This window comes from Podarcis erhardii (assembly GCF_964252035.2).
Source record: "Podarcis erhardii genome assembly, chromosome: 11".
Lineage (NCBI taxonomy): Eukaryota > Metazoa > Chordata > Lepidosauria > Squamata > Lacertidae > Podarcis > Podarcis erhardii.
The window spans coordinates 24,916,062-24,933,033 of record NC_138501.1 but is presented as its reverse complement, the minus strand read 5'-3'; the positions used below and the strand labels follow the sequence as shown (position 1 = coordinate 24,933,033).

Below are 16,972 nucleotides of genomic sequence, written 5' to 3'. Positions count from 1 at the left end.
TTTCTAATATTATTTCTACCAGATGGTACTTCTTTATAAGTACGCCCCCATCAGAAATGAATCAGAAATGGTAGAAAAGCATCCAAGGTTTTAATCTTCAAATAAAGAAAATAATCCAAAAATGAAGATTTAGAAATACTCCTTGTTGTTTAAACAACAACAGAAATGCTGCTCGTGTTATTTAAAATTTGCTACTTTTTCTGTTCTTTTTTGTGACTTTTTTATATTACTATTTCATTTTTGACCTTCAAAACATTGATATAGGTTGAGCCTGAAATCAGTGAAGCCGACTTGTAATCAGTGCGTTTAGATTGTAAGGCAAAAGTCTGATTCCATCTGAACTCAATGACTTTTAGCCATAATGGCTATTATAGTGCTATGGAACCAGTGGCCCAGATGCTGAACGCAGTCCTTCAGACCTCTCTGCCCGTCCTATGGACCCTCCCCAGGCAACAACTCATGTCCTCAGGTCACATCCGTCCCCACCAGCTGTGCTCTGTACCCTTGTCTAGTGCTTTGGGCATATCTGAAACGTGTTCTTAAATTGTGACAATGCCTCTTGCTTGCCTGGATGGAGAGATATGTGCAGGTGTGTAGAAACATCTGGCTTTTATGTGGCCGCAGTGTAGACAACTGTACAAAGTTAAAGTTACCTCTGTTGCTCTGCCCACTTTTGCCTCTGGCCCCAACCACCACATGATTGCAGAGGAGAGGATGCAACCCTTCCTCTACCCACTCCTCCACCCATGGGCGTAGCCAGGATATATGGGGGGGGGCAGGACACTCACCTGTCATCATCCTCTGTCTAGCGCTGTCCCTCAGTCGGGTTGCCAGTTGCGTTGCTAGAATGCACCACAGCATCATCCAAGTGACCTCAGTGAGCATTTCAATTTCATTCTAATTATTTCTACTTGTGTGTTTGTTTGGGGGAGCTGTTGTTCCCTGTCCCTGGCTATGCCCATGCCCTCCACCCTTTGTGCTGCTCCTCAAGTGTGATCAGGGCTGGATTTAGGTTTGATGAGGCCTTAGCTGCTGAAGGTAATGGGGCCCTTTATATGCCCAGCTCTCCTTTGTCAACAACAATTTGTCATGGTTTTGTCTGAACAAAATGCTTGTTTAACTTGGAGGTAGGCTGTATGAATTGTGTATTGCTTTGTAACGATTTGTTGGGTCTCTGGACCGTAATAAAGATTGTTGTTGTTGTATATATGCTATATGGTAATTTATGTAGATTTTATTTTATCTTAGATTTCAGAAATGTACATCCAGTCCCCCCCCCCTTTACATTTTTTGGGGGGCCCCAAGGGCTTGTTTAGCTTATACGTAAATCTGGCACGGAGTACGATGAAGAGTTCTGGAGTACTTCTCAAGTTTGCTTAGGACCTCATTGCACTGTGTGTGTGTGTGTGTGTGTGTGTGTGTGTACGTACAGGTGGCCTAATGATTGTATTACCATATGGTGTCTCTTTATTATTTCCCCCCAACGCTTTCCTGGCTTTCCTAACAGCGCAGCCCTTCGCATATTAACTCAGAAGTACGTTCCGCTTAATGGGAATGGACTGCTTTCTCCTCCAGCGTGAATTATAGAGCTGCGTTCTAGATCTAGGAAAGGCGCAGCAACCGCTACCACGTGACACCTCGCCGTCCAATAGCGTTTCTCCCTTCGCGTTTTAATGGCGCGACGCCGCGGAGAAGCAAAAACGGTTCCTCAGTTAGCGATTTGCGGTGGCGCCTCAACTCGTGGGTCTCGCCCTCCGGTTGCTACTGCAGCGTTAGGCCACATTAAGCAGGTTTGTAGACGTCAAGAAGCCACTTCCCTTCCCCCTCCCTCTTAAGCCCACATAACACGCGCGAGAGGAAGGGGGGAGGGGTGACAGCGCAGAGGCCTTCGGGAGTTGTAGTCTCGGAGCGCGGTGGCCGCTGGGTATTGCAGTCTGAGCTTGGAGATAAAGCTGCACATGCGTGTTGCATACTAGACAAGACTACGCTGCTTGAAGACTTTTTGTTTCGATCGCCGCCTAGCGGTTGTTGCTATCAGTGTTATGTTGTTTTTAATTGCCGACGTTTTTCTGAGCTTTGCGGCCAAATTGGGTACGGAGGGAGGAGAATGCCTGGCTCTGAAGCTGTAAATGGAAATATAAATGGAAATAAATCACTCCGTGGCGTGTGGATCCGCCGCACGCCTTTCAAATAATATATTTGTGTAACTCCCATTTTACACACGCGCTACATCTTGCAGTCGTGATATTCTTTGCAAAGTGATACCTATTCAAAGAAGCAGGGATATTTTAAACAGTGCATTTAACCTGGTAGATTTCTGCAGTTTGATTGTTAAGAGTACTGTGTAGCATGGGTGAAATTTTATATTTACATTTGTCGTGAGGAGCTAAACTAAATCGATATGGGTCTCAGGTTTCTCTGCTCATGTTTCAAAAAATGGGCATTCTCTAATTCTTCTCCTGTTAGACACTTGTAATTTGTTGTTGTTTAGTCGTTTAGTCGTGTCCGACTCTTCGTGACCCCATGGACCAGAGAACGCCAGGCACCTCTGTCCTCCACTGCCTCCCGCAGTTTGGTCAAACTCATGCTGGTAACCTCGAAAACACTATCCAACCATCTCGTCCTCTGCCATCCCCTTATCCTTGTGCCCTCCATCTTTCCCAACATCAGGGTCTTCTCCAGGGAGTCTTCTCTTCTCATGAGGTGGCCAAAGTACTGGAGCCTCAGCTTCACAATCTGTCCTTCCAGTGAGCACTCAGGGTTGATTTCCTTCAGTATGGAGAGGTTTGATCTTCTTGCAGTCCATGGGACTCTCAAGAGTCTCCTCCAGCACCATAATTCAAAAGCATCAATTCTTCGGCGATCAGCCTTCTTTATGGTCCAGCTCTCACTTCCATACATCACTACTGGGAAAACCATAGCTTTAACTATACGAACCTTTGTTTTTTTTTTTTATAAATATTTATTAAGGTTTTTAAATATAAATGCACATAATAAACAATCTTACTTCTTTTACAACAATTTCAACACTTCTTTGGACTCCCTCACGTCTCCCGCTCCCATTTACATCGTTAAAATTTTTTTCCAAACAAATTATCAACTTGTTTACAATCTCATGTCCACTCATTCAAATGTAATCTAGCACTTCTTCCAAAAAGTTTTATATTTTCTTTAGTCTCACTTATCATCAAATTTAGATCTAGTTTGGTGGTGACCAGTTTTTTATAATCTAGCATCCTTCTTAACATTCAACCAAATTACAATATTTTTGTAGATACATCTTGAATTTCTCCCAGTCTTCCTCCAATTTCTCTTCTCCCAGATCACGGATTCTGCCGGTCATCTCGGCCAGTTGCATATAGTCCATCAGCTGCATCTGCCACTCTTCCAGTGTGGGTAGATCTTGGGTTTTCCAGTTTTTTGCGATGAGAATCCTTGCTGCCGTTGTTGCATACATGAAAAATGTTCGATCCTTCTTTAACACCTTCTGGCCGACAATGCCCAGAAGAAAGGCCTCTGGTTTCTTTGTGAAGGTATACTTAAATACCTTTTTCAGCTCATTATATATCATTTCCCAGAAGACCTTCACCTTAGGGCATGTCCACCAGAGGTGAAAGAATGTTCCTTCATTTTCTTTACATTTCCAACATTTATTATCAGACGAATGGTATATTTTGGCAAGTTTAACTGGGGTCATGTACCATCTATATATCATTTTCATAACATTTTCCTTCAGAGCATTACATGCGGTGAAGTTCAGCCCAGTGGTCCACAACCTTTCCCAGTCCTCAAACATAATGTTATGCCCAATGTCCTGTGCCCATTTTATCATAGCCGATTTAACCATTTCGTCTTGTGTATTCCACTTTAGCAGCAAGTTATACATTCTAGATAATACCTTGGTCTTTGGTTCTAACAATTCTGTTTCTAACTTCGATTTCTCCACCTGGAACCCTAACTTTTTGTCATTTTTAAAAACTTCTTTAATCTGAGCATAATGTAACCAGTCTCGCACCTTATCCTTCATTTTCTCCAAACTCTGCAATTTCCAATTGTCTCCATCTTTCTCTAATATTTCCCAATATTTTGGCCATTTGGCCTCCATATTGGGTCTTTTTCGGGCCTTAGCTTCCAGAGGTGAAAGCCACCTTGGAGTTTTATTTTCCATAACTATACGAACCTTTGTTGGCAAGGTGATGTCTCTACTTCTCAAGATGCTGTCTAGGCCTGTCATTGCCCTTCTCCCAAGAAGCAGGCGTCTTTTAATTTCGTGGCTGCTGTCACCATCTGCAGTGATCATTGAGCCCAAGAAAGTAAAATCTCTCACTACCTCCATTTCTTCCCCTTCTATTTGCCAGGAGGTGATGGGACCAGTGGCCATGATCTTCGTTTTTTTGATGTTGAGCTTCAGACCATATTTTGCGCTCTCCTCTTTCACCCTCATTAAAAGGTTCTTTAATTCCTCCTCACTTTCTGCCATCAAGGTTGTGTCATCTGCATATCTGAGGTTGTTGATATTTCTTCCAGCAATCTTAATTCCGGCTAGGGATTCATCCAGCCCAGCCTTTCGCATGATGAATTCTGCATATAAGTTAAATAAGCAGGGAGACAAAATACAGCCTTGTCGTACTCCTTTCCCAATTTTGAACCAATCAGTTGTGGCTCAGTTATAGCTATATTAACCACTCCAGCCAATTACTCTAAAAATGTACTGCAAAAACAGCAGGAGGCAGTGAATCCTCTATCATAATGCCCATTAATTCCAGTGCTCTACTCTGAGTAACACAGGATACAAATGACCGTGAGTATGACTCGCATAAGATATCATAGAGCCCCATCCAGGCTGTACTTCATGAATGCTGTTAGCTGCCCACAGCTGTCTGCTTGTAGTAAAGCTGCCAGAAAGAAGGGGAAGTGATTAGATTAGAAGGACAGCTCCTCACCCCGAAACAGCACACACAGGAGTGGGGGAAGATGATCTAAGAGAGACTGGATTATGGCCATGATATATTTTTCTAAGTTACTTGACTTGATTTTTTAAGAAAATAATTGTGCCCATTATATTATTATAGCTCAGTTGGTAGAGCATTTGACTCCTAATCTCAGGGTCTTGGGTTCGAGTTTCACGTTGGGCAAAAGATTCCTGCACTGCAGGGGGTTGAACTAGATGACCTCCCAATTCTACAGTTCTGTGATTATCACAATGTATGTTTTAAGCTTTATATGATTTCAGTGGCAACTTAATACTCCTCCCCACTTCCTATCTTATTCCATAGATTTCTCGAAAGCTTTATAAATTGGGAAGGATTCTTGTGTGTTTCACATTACAGTGGTACTTCGGGTTAAGTACTTAATTCGTTCCGGAGGTCCGTACTTAACCTGAAACTGTTCTTAACCTGAAGCACCACTCCTGTTGCTGCCGCGCCGCCGGAGCACAATTTCTGTTCTCATCCTGAAGCAAAGTTCTTAACCTGAAGCACTATTTCTGGGTTAGCGGAGACTGTAACCTGAAGCGTATGTAACCTGAAGCGTATGTAACCCGAGGTACCACTGTATATAAATCCCACGTGGTGTTTTTCTTTTTTTTTACATTTTAATAAGTATGTAATAAACCACACTTGCATGACTTTTGACTTCTAAGCCATCTGGATTATTTTAAGTTAAAGTTAGATATTAGGCAGAGGACAACTTTAAAAAATGTGCATGCTGTACAAATAAAAGAAGATGTGCAAGTGAGAAGAACCCATTTTCTTTCAGGTGGTTGCCCCAGAGAGGGGTAAGATCTAGTTATTAACATACAGTAAAGATTGTCATTGCATCACAGTGGAGTTGTCAACTTCAACCGCTACTAGGTGGTTCTCTCCCCTCCCCCTTCACATTTCTGTATTCTGAACACAGTGCTTCTATGGATGCTGTGCCAGTATGTTTACTTCCAGGCAGTTCTTTCCTTGTTCATCACAAATCTCAGAGTGTTCCCAGCTAAGAGTCTGCTTGGCAGTAGGAAGGGTGACTCACAGGAAGAATGAAAGCTGGGAAACACAAGTTAATCGAATTTGCTATAGACATCGGCGAGTGTCCACAGCTGGCCTTCTCCCATTGCAGCTGAAATCCTTTTACACTCTCTCCGTACTGAGAGTTTTTATGGCCAATTTACACAGACGCTGCTACGAGTTGCACACCTGTATGAGCAATCAGATTCCACTTGCTTGTGGCTGAATAAGGATGGTATCAGTGTGCTGGGAACTGCATAGATTAAATATTTCAAAGCTTCTGTGATAGCATGAAGCCCATTCAACTCACTGGGATTATGTCTGCAAAAGGTGTGGGGTTCTGATGTTGCTTGGGGCAGTATTGCTTCACTGGAATGCGTGGAGGCCTTTTGGAGCCTGATCCTATATATGCATGTTTGTCTGAGAGTGAGTTCTCAAATAAAGTTCAGTTGTACTGTTTATACACCACTTTGACTTGTACAAGACTGGCACACTTGTCTAGTATTGGATTTATAGTTGGCCTCTATTCATTGTTAGAGATGCGGGTGGCGCTGTGGGTTAAGCCACAGAGCCTAGGACTTGCCAATCAGAAGGTCGGCAGTTCGAATCCCTGCGACGGGGTGAGCTCCCATTGCTCAGTCCCTGCTCCTGCCAACCTAGCAGTTTGAAAGCACATCAGCGTGCAAGTAGATAAATAGGTTCTGCTCCGGCGGGAAGGTAAACGACGTTTCCGTGCGCTGCTCTGGTTCGCCAGAAGCGGCTTAGTCATGCTGGCCACATGACCTGGAAGCTGTAGGCCGGCTCCCCCGGCCTATAAAGCGAGATGAGCACCACAACCCCAGAGTCGGTAACGACTGGACCTAATGGTCAGGGATCCCTTTACCTTTACCTATTCATTGTTACTAATGAATTTAGGAAACAGGATGTTTTATCAGAAAAATAAAGCACTTGGGGGGGTGGAAATTCACCCTTGATCATGGGCAACTGTAGCTGCCCGAGTGGCTGGGGAAACCCAGTCAGGTGGGCAGGGTACAAATAAATAATTCTTATTTGGGATGGCAGTCCCATTTGTGTTTCACAAGCTGGTCTCCAACCGTAATAATAAATTATTGTTGTTGTTGTTGTTGTTGTTGTTGTTGTTGTTAAGCCTGAGACATGAGTAATATTTTCATCATTGCGATCCAGTGTTCCTGGAGGAGGCAGGTTTAGCACTACGTCTTTATTTTAAAAACCATGTTTTTATTTTTCATGGTACAGAAGATACATGTTGTTACGACAGTAAACAACAAACAACTTGTCATGATAAAATTGCAGACTTTGGTCATCCTCCGTAATAAAGTTTCATTACAGTACTCTAAAATATCTAGTTGCTTTAGGTTAGGGGTTACTTTTAAGGTGAACAAGTGATTATCTAAAACGTCCTTATCAATTCAGTGCAGCCTGGTTCTTAACTTTCCTATCTGCTCTGGCAGGATGCATCTTCTCCCAAGTCACGTCACTGTGTGAAGGCTCTACGAAAACATCTTTCCCAGTAAAGAACTCCTCTGTATAAAGGCATACGTGGTGGATGTGACGGTTGGAAGCTGATGATTCAGAACTTTCACCCACCTCTTACAATCTTGCTTCTATATTTCTGTGACAATACAACTTCTTTGTCGTTTGCCACACTACTGTCTTAGAGAATCACCATTCAGATTTCCCTGGGAATGTGAATCTGCCACTTTCCACACAGGTACCATTCTTAACAATAGTTTTTAAATGCAGTGCCACTGACTTTTCATTTAAAGGTGTTTCTGATTGTGAAATATAATTAAAGTAGATTCAGAAAGTATCTTGTTTTCTCTCTTTCATATGTATTATTTTGTACTATTTTGTACGTCTTCCATTGTGAAAGTTTAAGATATTGCCTGTAATTATATGTATTCTTTCATCTTGTGCTGCTAAGTATTTCCTTTTATCTTATTCTACAATTCTATGAATGCCTAATGCAGTGAATTCACATTGAACTCACTGGGGCTCATTTATTGTTGGTTTTTAAGCTGGAAAGTATTATAAGCTAAGACCGAAGACGAGACACAGTGACTGCAGATCTGACAGTTATGCAATTTACTCCGCTGTCTCTTAGATTGCAGCTTTAAGCACTCAGAAAATCATTAAACACTTTATCTGTTCTGGCTCTCAAAACACATTTTTGTGCAATATGTTTTTTTAAAAAAACAACCCAAGAACTGTGTATTATACAACAAAATTAACAGCTGTCACTGATGGCAAAATGAATGTGAATTTTTTTCTCCAGTTCAGGTTGTCCTATATGCTTTATAACTTAGTTTTTGGCTGCCACTGCATCCTCAGAAGAACTTGTGACAAGTTGTAAAATCAAGGTTTTTGCATACCTTTGAACAAATAATACCCTGTGGTCACAGAATGAAAATGGACAGCATTTCAGAAAAGAAAAATTTTCATGCACACCAAACCTCCACCCTTTACTTTAGCTTTTGATTAACATTCTGCTATTGCTGTGGAAAGTTGTTGCTATGTTGGTGCCATGAACAAGGGCTACTTGTTTCAATATACTGGCCATCAGATGAGGACTTTATCCTTGTGACGCTGTCCTTACAGGATAAGCCATTTGCATTCAACAGCTTGCCACATAGATCAGATAACCTTTAAAAATTTCACACCACCATACGTGGATAAAAGATAGGGTGAAAATCGTCCAGTTCACAGATTGGATTGCCACACACATGAATGGATGAATCCCTCTTTTTAAAATACGTAGTCTACAGTAAATTTCAGAAAGGTTTTCAAATGCCGAACAGGATGTACTACTCCTGTTTTATTTTTATTCACCCTTTCCATATCATGCTTGAAATAGGCGGATACCATTTGATCCACATAAAATAAATACAGTGGTACCTCGGTTTAAGAACAGCCCTGTTTACGAACTATTCGGTTTACGAACTCCACAAAACCAGAAGTAGTGTCCCAGTTTGCAAACTTTACCTTGGTCTAAGAACGGAAGCCGAACGGTGGAAGGGCACTGGCAGCCGGAGGCCTCACTAGGGAAAGCTCGGTTTAAGAACAGTTTTGGTTTAAGAACAGACTTCCGGAACGGATTAAGTTTGTAAACTGAGGTACCACTGTATATTGTTTGTTTGCAGTGAAAGTTCTTTGTGCACCAGCTATAAATGGGGGCCAGTAATGGTTGTGATTTTCTTTCCTCAACATGGTTATTTCTGACAGTCGTATTAAGTAGTATAATGCATTTTCTCTTGCTTTCAGAATATGAATGAGGACAGCTCTGTTGAAATGTCTAAAAAGAAGGAAGACAGAAGTTCAGTTTGTGTTGGCAGAGAAGATGATATTAAAAAACTACGAAGGACAACAGTGGTCATCCATGACAGAGAAGTTGTTGTCTTCTATCACGATGGAAGGTTTTATGCTCTGGATTGCCGCTGTTACCGTAAGAATTTTTCCGAAGATAGTGTTTTTGGAACAACTTTAAACGTTAGCTAGTTTGAGCCTCTGCTCTAATTTTGTATTCTGTTCTTTTAACAGATACAGGAGGCCCCTTACATGAAGGAGATATAGAGGTATGCAAATACAGTACTTCCTCATTCAGAACCTTCTGATAAATAAGAATGCTATTAACTTAATGCGACAGTAATGCAGTACTACTGTGCATATACAGGGTGAGTCTTTTAAAAGAGGTTCCATGGAACATGTGTACAGTGGTACCTCAGGTTACATATGCTTCATGTTACAGACGCTTCAGGTTACAGACTCCACTAACCCAGAAATAGTACCTCGGGTTAAGAACTTTGCTTCAGGTTGAGAACAGAAATCCTGCTTTGGCAGCGCAGTGGCAGAGGGAGGCCCCATTAGCTAAAGTGGTGCTTCAGGTTAAGAACAGTTTCAGCTTAACAACAGACCTCCAGAACAAATTAAGTTCTTAACCCGAGGTGCTACTGTACAGGCCTCTCCATCCTCACTTCAGCACTGCCAACTGGAAAAAAGAGTGAAACTGCCTTTTTATTTAGGGAGTGATAGTTCTGAATTTAAAAAGGCACGTCCAAGAAACAAAAGTGACATCTGAGGGACAGGGGTGCCTTTACCTTTATTGGGTACAAGGGAGCATTATTATTCATTTTCTTTATCTATTGCCAAAAGTAGTGTTTGGATGCTTCCTCTGCTTAGTGATTCCTTAATAGTCAACTCTGAAGATACTTGGTGTGTGGAGGAAGTTGCAGAGTCGTTTCCCGTTTCCTTGACTCTGGGAAATCCATCTGCATCGAGACCATCGCTGCTGCTTTCCCTGGAGCTCTTTTTTGTTTCAGTTATGCTTTTAATTCTTCCCAGTGCTTTATTAATGGAGACTGCCTGTATACACATAAGAGGTACATATTTTAGCATAAAGAAACGGAAAGGTTTGGAATCCTCTGCATTTCTGCCTAACTTCAAGAGATACAGTTTTGCAGTATAGCCGTACTTGGTTAGGGTGCATTACTTGTATCAATACAGTTGTACCTTGGTTTGTGAAGCCTTGCGAGTCGAATGTTTTGGCACCCGAACAACGCAAACCTGGAAGTGAGTGTTCCAGTTTGCGAACGTTCTTTGGAACCCGAACATCCGACGCGGCTTCTGATTGGCTGCAGAAGCTTCCTACAGCCAATCAGAAACCGTCCCTTGGTTTCCGAACATTTTGGAAGTCAAACGGGCTTCCAGAACAGATTCCATTTGACTTCCGAGGTACTGCTGTATATCAAATGCCTGGGAGAAAGGATAGAATCATGATGGGGATGGGGTGAGCAGATCACACTTTGAAAATTTCCGGACTGGTTTCAGTCTAAAAGGCTGTGTGTATGTGTGTATATGTGTGTGTGTTGTCCTACCCCTTGAACCATCCCATCAAGGAATGCTGCATGTGGTCAACACTTGTTCTCATGAACACTTTTAAGAAATGCTGGCATATTGACAGTTGCATGATCATCCTCTTGAGCTTTAAGGATGAGTGACCCTTGATCCTGCTTTAGTGCCAGTGGCCGTTTCTGGACTGTCTGGAATAGCTGCCCTTTGCAGAGTGTAATAGCAACAGCCTAAATTACAGGTTACCCGTATATATGCTACTGTAGGTAGGCAATGTTGGTCGAGGAAAGGTCACAGCTAGCATGCCAGCTACAGCTGTGTATTGGTAATGTGCACTAAAAGGGTTCACAGTAATGGAAGAATAATGCATGGCTTCAATTCTTTGCTGAAGGGAAGGGGAAGCACAAAACAAGAAGGATCAGAAAGAACAGTATTTACGAACCTACCAGATAAATTAGTGCTGCATAAGAAATGCTCATTACACCAGTGAGGGCGGTCTTCGTTGGATAGGAAAGGACATCATAAAGGAACATGGATTTTTCCTGTAAAGAAGAAGAAGAAGAGTTTGGACTTGATATCCTGCCTTTCACTCCCCTTAAGGAGTCTCAAAGCGGCTAACAATCTCCTTCCCCTTCACCCCCCACAACAAACACTCTGTGAGGTGAGTGAGACTGAGAGACTTCAGAGAAATATGACTAGCCCAAGGTCACCCAGCAGCTGCATGTGGAGGAGCGGGGAAGCGAACCCAGTTCACCAGATTACGAGTCCACTACTCTTAACGACTACACCAAGCTGGGATTCATAGTCAAGGAATTCATTCTTCTGCCATATTGCAGTTTGGTATACATGATCCTTTCAAAGTTTAGCACTTTTAAGTTCCTTTGGTTTGAACGGGAGAGTTAAGACCTTTCTTATATCTTCCTTATTTAAATCAATGGGACATAAAGCTCAACATGGATAACAAGCTAATATTCACATGCTAGACAGTTCCTAAATATTTCCATGCAGGATTCCTGATGTGGTTTATTAACTCTCTGTGCGCCCACACACTATCACTGCTGCCCCAGACAAATTATTGGGGAAGATCAGGTTTACAAATTGACAGGTCATTATGTAAATCCTAAATATATTTCATGCAAATAGTTACCATTGATTTCAATAGAAAATAAGGCCCATGTCCCATATTGACATGGGAGTAAATTTTTGAACTCAGTGGGACTTAGTTTTTAGCAAATATGCACAAAGCACTAGTCTAATCCACAAGCCTGTACCACAATATATCTATTAGTCTGCCACAAGATTCCTTTTTGTTTGTTTGTGCTGTAATATGCTATCACTGGAACATTGGAAGCTGCCATACTGAATCTTATCTCATACTGAATCCTTGTCTGCACAAGGAAGATCAAAGTGTATGTGAATGTTTTAAAAAAAGGTCTTTGCACCTAACATTTTTAGAGCAAATAGCATCAGCTGATAAGGCTTATAATTATGAAAATCTCAAGATGGCATGGAGGAGGAAATTTTACCTTCTCATCCTCTGTTGTGGTGCTGAGGAAAATCCCTCACACACTCACTTAGAACTCACTTAGAAAATATGAGATGTTTATGTTGAAATTCCTAATAAAGATATATTTTTTTAAAAAAGAAAAGAAAATATGAGATGGAGCAGTCACACCCATTGCCTACCTTCAATTTATAAAGAGGTTGTTTGGGAGCATTCAGTTTCTGCAAGAGACAATGTGATAGCCTATGCAGCCCTGCCAATTTTTGAATGAGGTGTGGCTGCACAAATTTCGCAATTGATTTTGAAGAGCGGGAGAGATGACCTAGCCCATGCCTAATCATTACCGCATGAGCGGAAGAGAACACTCTTGCCACAACAGACCTAGACTCCTGCACGGTGCGATTGCCGTCCTGAAATATAAGTCAATACAAGGAGGGAGAGAAAAAAATAGTCAAATTACGGTACTTGGGGGGGGGAGGCCTAGAACAGAGAAAGCCAGTTTGATTCATCAACTAGCTTCTTGCAGTGTACAAGGGAATGTGCTCTGCTACTAGCTCACTAGCATGAGTGAGGAAGGATAATATTTAATCAATATATTCTCTCCTACTATCCTCAACATTCCCACACTGGGCCCTATTGCTGATGTAGTAATCGTTTGCCATTGGGGACAATGAATATATGATGAGATCTGCAAACATCTGACCCTGGCATTCATTCATTTATTATATTCTATTAATATCTCACTTTTAATCCAAGGAGCTCAAGATGGCATAAATGGATTTCTCCCTCCCCACAAGGTTAGGCTGAGAGACAGTGACTGGGCTGTCATCCAGTGACTTCATGGCTGAGTGGGAATTTGAACCCTGGTCCCTCCTAGTCCAACATTCCAGCAAATGCACCAAGTTGACATGTATTTTAGACAATTATTCACAGAAACACCAGTAGGGGGGAAATTAGCATTACTACCCTTGGGCTCTTTACTAAAGAACATTGTATGCCGTAGAACTTTAGACTGCTTTAGAAACATCAGTTTAACCTTGCTTACTTGGATAAATTAGTCAAAACTCAATAGATGCACACACGGGTATGCTTATTTTGGGGATTTAGTAATAATATGGTTTTTATCATCATTGGATAAAAATGATACGTGTGTGTGTGTGTGTGTGTGTGTGTGTGTGTGTGTAGCAGCTTTCTGGAGGTATGCTATACCACAACTTGTCTCCCCTGAATATATTAATTATTTTTCTAACTTTGTGTATAACTTTGTGTATGAGTAAAACATTAAGCTGAAACTTTGCTGAGTTTGTAGCAAATGCAGTCTTTAACAGACTATTGTATAAATAAACTTAACTTTCAAATAATAGTGAAAGAGTATTAGTATTAGCTAAGAAACATTACCTGGTTTGAGCTTGTCAGTCTCAGTAAATTGGGGAATTCATCCCTAATCTCATCTATAATTTCCAAGAAGAGTCTCTGTATTATCTGGGCTGAATTGAAAAACAGTAGTCAAAAAGAATAAAGCGCCTGTCTTCAAAATTATACTTATCGTGTAAGCATTGTTCAGACATGAAATTCCACAGGCCAGAGAGGCATTGAGGGCCATATTTGGCCCCCAGGAATGAGGTTCCCTACCCCTGGCCTATCTGGTAGGAACAGGTATGTTTTTTTTAAAAAAAAAAATCAAGTACAGAGGTGTAGAGAAGGCAGTGTTCCCAGAATCCAGGATTTGAGAACTCATTTCCATTTGGGGATTCAAGACTCAGAAACAGAGTAGCTCATACCTTGTCCAGCAAATTTGTTGACCAGCTGTCCACATATCCAGCCAATTGGCCTGAAAGACATCCTGCATGCCCTGGTGTCTATCTACAGCTCCTGAATTTAGCCTAATCTGGTTTTATGCCATATATGTATAACAATACGCCATACATGTGTGTATCTCCACCTCCAAGGCAATAAACCTTTATGAGAACATAATGTGCCTCTTAAGCACAGTGCCTCCTTGACTCCTGACATCATGTGTACACAGGAAAATAGCCCCCCCCCCAAAAAAAATCACTGTAGTCTCAACAACCAGGACTTTCAAATATGATCATTCCAAAATAACATAATGTAAAAACCAATGGCTTTCTTTTTACATCACAGAAACCACATTAACAAGTACAGTGGTACCTCAGGTTACGCAGTGGCATAGCGTGGGGGGGGCCGGCCGCACCGGGCGCAACATCTGGGGGTTAGGGTTAGGGGGCGCAAATCCATGGGTTAGGGGGCGCAAATTACTTGCCTTGCCCCGGGTGCTGACAACCCACACTACGCCACTGGGGTTACATACCTTTCAGGTTACATACGCTTCAGGTTACACACTCCGCTAAGCCAGAAATGGTGCTTCAGGTTAAGAACTTTGCTTCAGGATAAGAACAGAAATTGGGCTCCAGCGGCGCAGTGGCAGCAGGAGGCTCCATTAGCTAAAGTGGTGCTTCAGGTTAAGTACAGTTTCAGGTTAAGAACGGACCTCCGGAACGAATTAAGTACTTAACCCGAGGTACCACTGTATTGTTTTCTTGTGTTTATTGTCTTTGATAGACTAGCATAAAAGCTGAAGAGCAAGGTGGGAAAAAGTGCTTTGTTTTCTGGGTTATACAGCACCTAACGTTCTTAGAATTCTGTTTCAGAATGAACAAAAAGTTCCAAAGTCCCCTCCCTTGACTTTTAAAACAGAGTACAGTGAATGTTGGATGGAATGTGTGTGAGTTTTACTTTAAGAAAATTTAGTGGCCTACTCTGCCGTGGGTATATTAATATTACAATTTATTTTTCTGTTTATCAATTGTATGCTTTGGGATACTGACAGTGCAGACTTATGCATATCTACTCAGCAAAGTTAGTTATATTTAGCTTAATAGAACTTAGATGTATATATGTTTGTACTGTTACTGCACATAACTGCATATATATTTTTTACACTGACAAAAAAAGATTGGGTGGAAAGGTACTAATTATATATTTTGTTCCAATTCTTGCTAGGACATATTAGCCAGGCAGTGCCCTCCTCACATGGCTGGTGAAATAAACTGTTAATACACCATTGTGTGGCAGTTTCCCGCCTCCCCCCAGAGGAAATAAAGATAGATGACACAAATATTTAGTTTAATGGGCTAAAATGGGCCACAACTTTATTGGCTACAGGTAATGAGCGGTGTTGGCTTAGGCATTGGTCCTAACTGACTATCCGGCTTCAGCCTGATTGCTTGAAGTCCGGGAAGGGTTAACCACCAGTAGTTAACCCTTCACCTGTAACCATCACCTGTAACCAATAAAGTTGTGGCCATATTTAGCCCATTAACCTTAAATAATTGTGTCATGTGTCTTGTGTCTTTATTTCCACTGGGGGGGGGGACGGGAACTCGCCACGCAATCTCAGAAAGGGGGGGGGGCGTCAGAAGTGAACCAGTACTAAAGTTATTTTCCAATGAACTTTAAGGGAGACTTTCCAGGAGTTTGCACTCTTGTTACATTTATATGCTTTTTTAAAAAAACAGGAACCTAATACTACTATTATAGTGGTATGAAGGATTTTGTGTGGGGCATGTTCAGTGTAAGAATAATAATAATTTTACTATTTTTCCCTTCTCGTCTGTTCTTCCCTCCTTCCCTTGTGTGTTTAGGACATCAATGGACAGCCTTGCATTATTTGTCCCTGGCACAGGTATAAAATAACTCTGGCAACAGGTGAAGGATTGTATCAAGCAATAAATCCCAGGGAGCCATCTCCAAAACCCAAATGGCAGTCGAAAGGAGTAAAACAGAGGACTCATAGAGTTACTGTGGACAGCGGAAATGTTTATGTGACTCTTTCAGATACAGATGACAATATAGATTCTGATCATTATGCTAACATACACAATAGGATTATACTGCCTCCTAAGAAAAAATAGCATCTTCTGTGCTTCCTAGTAAATGGCTTTAAAATAACAGCGAATGTGAATGTTATCCTTGCATTCAGCTTCTGAGTGATGATATGAAACTGAGCTCCAGTCTCTCTAAAAAGGGAGTTGATCAGAGAAGCATTTGTGCCTTTGAGAAGAATATAGTATAGTATGCTTATAATAGATTAATTTTGCCAGTAAACAAAATGTTAGATTTATATTGATCCAGCCTTCAGAAGTGTGTCTCGCTTCCAGAATATAAAATGATGTTTTAAAAGTATTATGATGTACCAATGTTATCAATATAATTGGAGATGTTGTGCTTGTATGCTAATATGATTTGTTATTGTTGGGAGTCTTTAATTCTTTTTCTCGCTCTTAATCCAATCCTTCTCAAAATGATCGCCAAAGTTCATATTGGTTCCTGCAAGAATTCCTGAAGGCTGTTCCAGCTGTGCAGTTATTTAGCAGTGCATAGATCTGCCCGTGAGCAGGAGGGCAGCATGAGGGAGCCCAGCTTCTGCCTAATGCAACTCGGCTAGAGGCCAGCTCAGCCATGTATCATCTGGAAGTGACAGGCTGCTTTTGGGCCAAATTCACTGTGCTGAAGGTATATCCTGGAAAAGCTGAACTCCTTGGTAGTTTGCCATGCCTCTCTTGACAGGCAAGGAGAAGAGTGCAATTGGTGC

The 16,972-nt window shown here is 41.6% G+C and overlaps 2 protein-coding genes across 5 annotated transcripts; one reads left to right on the top strand and one right to left on the bottom strand.

Moving 5' to 3' along the window:
- Window positions 1-1,645: 1,645 nt before the first annotated feature.
- RFESD (Rieske Fe-S domain containing) lies at window positions 1,646-16,638 on the top strand. Of its 4 annotated transcripts, none has more exons than XM_081880601.1 (5): window positions 1,661-1,790; window positions 7,463-7,722; window positions 9,273-9,453; window positions 9,549-9,583; window positions 16,023-16,638. In XM_081880601.1, the coding sequence occupies exons 3-5, from the start codon at window positions 9,276-9,278 to the stop codon at window positions 16,290-16,292; spliced, it is 483 nt and encodes a 160-aa protein (XP_081736727.1). In that variant the 5' UTR covers window positions 1,661-1,790; window positions 7,463-7,722; window positions 9,273-9,275; the 3' UTR covers window positions 16,293-16,638. The 4 variants fall into 4 exon arrangements, with proteins under 4 accessions (XP_081736725.1, XP_081736727.1, XP_081736726.1 ...); XM_081880600.1 differs by having other exon boundaries at window positions 1,668-1,794; XM_081880602.1 differs by lacking the exon at window positions 1,661-1,790 and adding an exon at window positions 5,880-6,006.
- On the bottom strand, window positions 10,091-14,459 carry LOC309352176 (spermatogenesis-associated protein 9-like). Its single transcript, XM_081880580.1, has 5 exons — window positions 14,142-14,459; window positions 13,759-13,847; window positions 12,543-12,770; window positions 11,303-11,398; window positions 10,091-10,370 (listed from the first exon to the last, which is right to left on the bottom strand). Exons 1-5 carry the CDS (start codon window positions 14,200-14,202, stop codon window positions 10,131-10,133), a joined length of 714 nt encoding a protein of 237 aa, XP_081736706.1. The 5' UTR covers window positions 14,203-14,459; the 3' UTR covers window positions 10,091-10,130.
- Window positions 16,639-16,972: the final 334 nt, after the last annotated feature.

Excerpts from the sequence above, each read along its gene's own strand:
- RFESD (XM_081880599.1), top strand. The coding sequence starts at position 1,674 with ATGGCGCGACGCCGCGGAGAAGCAAAAACGGTTCCTCAGTTAGCGATT. Across the intron at positions 9,454-9,548 it reads TCTGGATTGCCGCTGTTACC|ATACAGGAGGCCCCTTACAT; the intron begins GTAAGAATTTTT and ends TTCTTTTAACAG. Across the intron at positions 9,584-16,022 it reads TACATGAAGGAGATATAGAG|GACATCAATGGACAGCCTTG; the intron begins GTATGCAAATAC and ends TTGTGTGTTTAG.
- LOC309352176 (XM_081880580.1), bottom strand. The coding sequence starts at position 14,202 with ATGTCTTTCAGGCCAATTGGCTGGATATGTGGACAGCTGGTCAACAAA. Across the intron at positions 13,848-14,141 it reads CAACAAATTTGCTGGACAAG|CCCAGATAATACAGAGACTC; the intron begins GTATGAGCTACT and ends TTTTCAATTCAG. Across the intron at positions 11,399-12,542 it reads AACCTCTTTATAAATTGAAG|GAAAAATCCATGTTCCTTTA; the intron begins GTAGGCAATGGG and ends TCTTCTTTACAG.